This window comes from Acanthisitta chloris, unplaced genomic scaffold, assembly GCF_000695815.1.
Source record: "Acanthisitta chloris isolate BGI_N310 unplaced genomic scaffold, ASM69581v1 scaffold16488, whole genome shotgun sequence".
Taxonomy (NCBI): domain Eukaryota; kingdom Metazoa; phylum Chordata; class Aves; order Passeriformes; family Acanthisittidae; genus Acanthisitta; species Acanthisitta chloris.
Genome location: NW_008686619.1, coordinates 1 through 4,957, shown reverse-complemented (window position 1 = coordinate 4,957; position 4,957 = coordinate 1). Strand labels below are relative to the sequence as shown.

General features: G+C 40.9%; 1 protein-coding gene across 3 annotated transcripts in view; it reads left to right on the top strand.

The window, feature by feature from the left end:
- The window catches only part of NAE1 (NEDD8 activating enzyme E1 subunit 1), a 13,250-nt gene extending 8,779 nt beyond the window's left edge, over positions 1–4,471 (top strand). For 2 of the 3 annotated variants that reach the window (XM_009080244.1, XM_009080242.1), the window contains exons 14-19: positions 240–279; positions 1,315–1,401; positions 2,375–2,467; positions 3,111–3,225; positions 3,301–3,350; positions 4,311–4,420. In XM_009080244.1, the coding sequence (XP_009078492.1) occupies positions 240–279; positions 1,315–1,401; positions 2,375–2,467; positions 3,111–3,225; positions 3,301–3,350; positions 4,311–4,420 (495 nt within the window). Of the gene's footprint in view, positions 1–239; positions 280–1,314; positions 1,402–2,374; positions 2,468–3,110; positions 3,226–3,300; positions 3,351–4,310 lie in introns of all 3 variants that reach the window. The other variant, XM_009080243.1, reaches the window with a different exon arrangement.
- Positions 4,472–4,957: the final 486 nt, after the last annotated feature.

Sequence of the window (4,957 nt, the reverse complement as noted above, 5' to 3'; positions counted from 1 at the left end):
TGTGTCTTCAAAAGGCTTTAGTAAGTTCTAATGAAATGAAGCATCTGTGGTGTGTTATCATCACTTATGGTTTGATCATATAAAAGTAAAATGCATACAGGGATATATTATATACAACTTTAGATGCTTTTTTTTGTACATTAATGGCTAGTTATTTCACTGTAAATATATCAATATATATGAAAGCATAAATTCTCTGGTCATTGTATGCGCTGGAATTAGTGTTTTCTCTCTTCTAGGCGCCTGAGTCTATCTCAGAGAGAGAACTAAAACTGCTCTGTGAGTATGCTTGGATTCTGTTGCTGGGTTTATACAAATGATCAAATGACCAAAAACTTTAGAATGATATTGTAGTTATTAAACAGTAAATCAATATTGGAATTTTTCAAGTAAGTACTTAGTGGTTTGCATCCCTCATCTTCAGTGGAAATCACAGGTGTTCAGCTTCTCTCAGCAGTGAGGCTATAAAGGTTGGCTTTTAAAAGCCATGATGTTGTTTCAGGTCCAGACAAGAGGGAGCAGCTGTGCTCTGCTTTCTGTGATGAGTGCCTAAGCACTCTTGCCTATCCTGTGATCCTGATTTCAGAGTGGAGGCTCTATAAACTTCTGGTAGGCTGGAAAGATAACCCAGTAGATGGCATTTGAGGTTGTGTCCTGGATATGTATCCCTGTCCAACAACAGGTTGGCTGAGTCTCCTTGCAGCTGGAAGATTTGTACGCAGCTGGAAGATATGTAAGCACATAGCACAGGGAAAGCTTACTTGAGAAAGCTTCTCAAGCTTATTTGAGAAACCATTGCTGGGAGTTTGGAGAACCTCACAGTTGCTCTTTGTGAGTGCTAGGTAGTAGCTGTACATTGATTGTTTCATAGCAATGATACTGGAGAAGCAGTTTTTTCAGCTCCTGGCTGTACTGTTAGAATGTGAATTGAGAGCAGGTGAGGCAGCACTGGATGCGGTGCAAGGTGGAAAGAACCAATGTTCATTTGCAGAGTGGAAGAGGGAAACAGAAGTTTGGTGGGTGTGACTGATGAATTGCTGTGGAAGCATTTTGTGAGCTGTTACATTAGCATGGCAGAGATGTGTAGATTCCAGAAGCTTGTAAGCACAAATTATTTCACTAAAATACTTGTGACCATATAACGTAGGTTAATGGGCTTTGATTACTGCAGGCTACTGGGAGAAACAGGAGAGTGTTACATCAAATGATGGTGTTCTGGTGTTCACGCTGAACACATCAGAGACATACAAAGTGTAGGAAGTGGTGAGTATCCCACTGAGGAAGGTAATGTCCTGTTGTGCACCCTGTGCTTAGGCAGCAACGCGGCTTTCCTCCGGGTGGTGCGGTGCAGGTCCCTGGCTGAGGAGTACGGCTTGAACACCTTCAACAAGGATGAAATCAGTAAGTTCTCCTTTCTGGCACATGCTTGAATTGCATGTCCAACTGGAAATGGTTTGGTGATTGGAAAGAGTTGTGTGCTACACGTTCTGGTGCATTATGCAGTTTTATCATTTGGCATCAACTAGAAGTGTGGAGTTTGTGAGTCTGGAATGTTGAATTTGAAATTTCAGAAATGGCCTTAAGATTGATCTTGTGCTTCAGGTTTTTTCTTGCAGATTTTACTTTGGGTAGCCTATAAATAAACACTGTTTTCTTCAAACTTTTCTCTCCTATACTGCAGTTGTCTCTGACAGAGCTGAAAAGTGTTAGCTGAGAGTAATTGTCTTGGCCCCTCTCAGCTTATCTTTTCAGTATGAACTAGCAAACTAGTCACTTACTGTAGCTTTTTGGGTTTGAACCTGCATAAATTAGAACACTGGAAAAACTTGTTTATCAAAGTTTGAAATCAAGCTTAGGAAAGTCCTCTGAATGTTTTGGACAAAATGTGTATAGATTTTGTGGATATACACATCTTGTATCTTTCAGTGAAAGTTCCTTGAATTAGTTGGTAATATGCAATGTGATTAAGTAGTAGTTAGTATTTAGAAAGATGACTGAGCTGCATGGTAAGGGACTTAGGACCTGTTTTGTAATTACAGTCATTACAGGTAAATATTTAAAACATGTGTTTCAAACACCCAAATTATGACTATCCCACTTAAATTGCAGCAGCTGTCAGAGTTGAAATGTATCATCACTGTACAGTTTATATCAAATACACACAGTATGGTTTTGTCATAAACTTTGGAGGCAGAATCGTGTGTCTGACAGTTGACTCTTTGAGATTCTCAGTTGTAGGTTGTTTTCATCAAGATTTCTTTTTACTGCAGATATTGCAGTTTAAGCACATAGGTAATACTTGATTTCAGGTAACTCAGTACCTTTCTTTCTCCATTTCCTCTGTCCCAGCTAACCAGTTCTCTTGCTGTTTCAGTTTCCCACATGGATAACCCAGACAGTGAAGTGGTGCTGTACTTGATGCTGAGGGCTGTAGACAGATTTTACAAGCAGCATGGTAGATATCCAGGTATGTAATTCCAGAGGCACCTCATATCATCAAAAGAGATACAAAGATCCAACAGTTACTATAATACTAGGTATAAACTAAAAATTCAGCATTAGTTGTAGTTTTATTTTCATATTAATATAACTTTAAGAATGTGAAAATTAACATGAGAATTCTTACTCTTTGGGAACCTAGGAATTTATCTGAATGAATACCACTGAAGTCATGGAATCATAGGATGTTCAGGGGTTGGAATGGAGCTTGGTGATCACCCAGTCCCACCCCCTGCCCTGGGCAGGCACACCTCCCACCAGAGCAGGTTGTTCAAGGCTTCATCCAACCTGGCTGTGAACACTGCCAGGGTTGGGGCAGCCACAGCCTCCCTGGGCAACCTGGGACAGTGTCTCACCACCCTCACAGGAAAAACTTCTTCCTGATATCTAATCTGGATGGGTTACATGGATTATGACTCAGTTCAGCTGTGCAGCAATTTGTCATTACCATGAGTAGCATCAACAGAATATTCAGTTATTATCAGTCTAGTGTGAGTTACTAATTGGTTTATAAACTTGTCAGAGAAATAAAATACTTCAATTGCCACTGGCACCCATGAATTCTGAGTGTGGTGTTACAGCTGTGATGAAGCAGTTAACTTACTTTCCAGGTGTCTACAACTACCAGGTAGAAGATGATATTGGAAAGCTGAAATCCTGCCTGACTAGTTTCTTACAAGAACATGGTCTTTCCGTGGTGGTGAAGGATGACTATGTTCATGAGTTGTAAGTATTGTATCTGAAGTGTCCCTTGGCCACCAACACTGATTGGAAAATGCTAACTGTTGCTTTCCTGTCTAGCTGTCGCTATGGAGCTGCTGAGCCACATGCTATTGCTGCCTTCATGGGAGGTGAGGATGCCACAGGATTTCTGAGGGCCAAACACACCCGTAGGAATCTCTGTCACTTTAATCACTTTGTGTTGCCAGAGCAGGTGTGATCACAGGCTGTAGACAAAGGTAGTCTTAGGGCAAAATCCTCTCCTTTGTTCTGCAGATGGGACCTCCTGTAGCTTATAGAGTAGATAGACGCAGCAAGGGCTTAAAGGCAGTAAAAGAAACCAAGTAAACATCAAAAACAATTACAGTAGATCAATTCTAGGAGCTTAAAAATGTGTTTAAAAATTCATTCATTTTTTGAAAGGATAGTAATGATTTTTAAATTAACACAGCACACATCTTCCCTTAACACAATACACGTGTTAAGGCTATTTCTATTTCATAGACATTTGATTTCTTAGCTTCATTCAACTTGTGGGTATTACCAAAATGAAATGTGTTAATGGAGGCTCAAAATTGATACCTCCTTTATTTGTCTTCATGCAGTACACTCTGTGTATATAGAAATGTTTCTCTGATGACCTGAAGCTTGGCATGCACTGTGCTTTAGAAGAACAAAGATAAGTTCTGAAGGAATTACAGAATATTTCCTGCTGCAGGAAAACACAAAGGGGTCATGGTGAAGTGACCCTTCAGTTTATTTTCCAGTTTGATTGTACATGATTTTTTTAATTGAGCTTCAGTTGTGTTTAGAGAGGTCACAGCCTGCATTGGGTCTGTGTGCTCACACGTTTTGGCTGTGTGTGTACAGGGAGAGACAGTATATACAGCAGAGTGTATGCAAAGCTAATGTTGGAAGTAGCAGCTTTTAAAGCCTCTTTTATATGGGGAAGTACTGTAGGGCTTTTTTACCTCCTAGGAGATGTATCAGGCACTTCCAAAATAATCCCAGTGTAGTGAGTTCTAGATAAATAACATCATTTCACTGCTGTTAAATATGACCTGCTAACTACCTTCTGTTTTCTGTTGCAGGAGCTGCTGCACAGGAGGTTATCAAAGTCATTACAGGGCAGTTTGTCATTTTTAATAACACCTTTATTTACAGTGGGATGTCACAGACTTCAGCCACTTTCCAGCTGTAGGATAAGGATCTTGCTTTTGATGCCTCCAGGCATGGCTGCTGCTGTATTTACAGTTTTTGTTCTGTAACTACTGTGCTGTTCTGCCACTGACTGGACTGTTCTGTATCACCTGCTAATTAAAGTTCCTTTATTTGTAATTATCTTAGCTCCTTTTTTTTTGTCCTGAGGACAAATAAAATCCTACCCAACCCTGACAGTTTTATTTTAAGTCTAGAATTTTCTGATTCACCTTTGAAACAAAAAAAGCAGCAGCTGTTTTTGGCAGTGCAAGTTGCAGTTACAAATTGACTCCTCTGGTTTGCAGCAGGGCTGAAGTTTGTTCATGAAAGCTGTTCCTCAGCGTGGGGGGGAGGGAAGGGACACGAGAGAGCTCTGATGGGGTGAGCAGGGCTAGGGGAAGCTGTAATAGCTTCTACTGTGGTCGGGGGCATTAGAACCACAGTGTGTTCAGGGGTTGGAATGGAGCTGAGAAACGATCCAGCCCCAACCCCTGCCCTGGGCAGGGACACCTCCCACCAGAGCAGGTTGCTCAAGGCT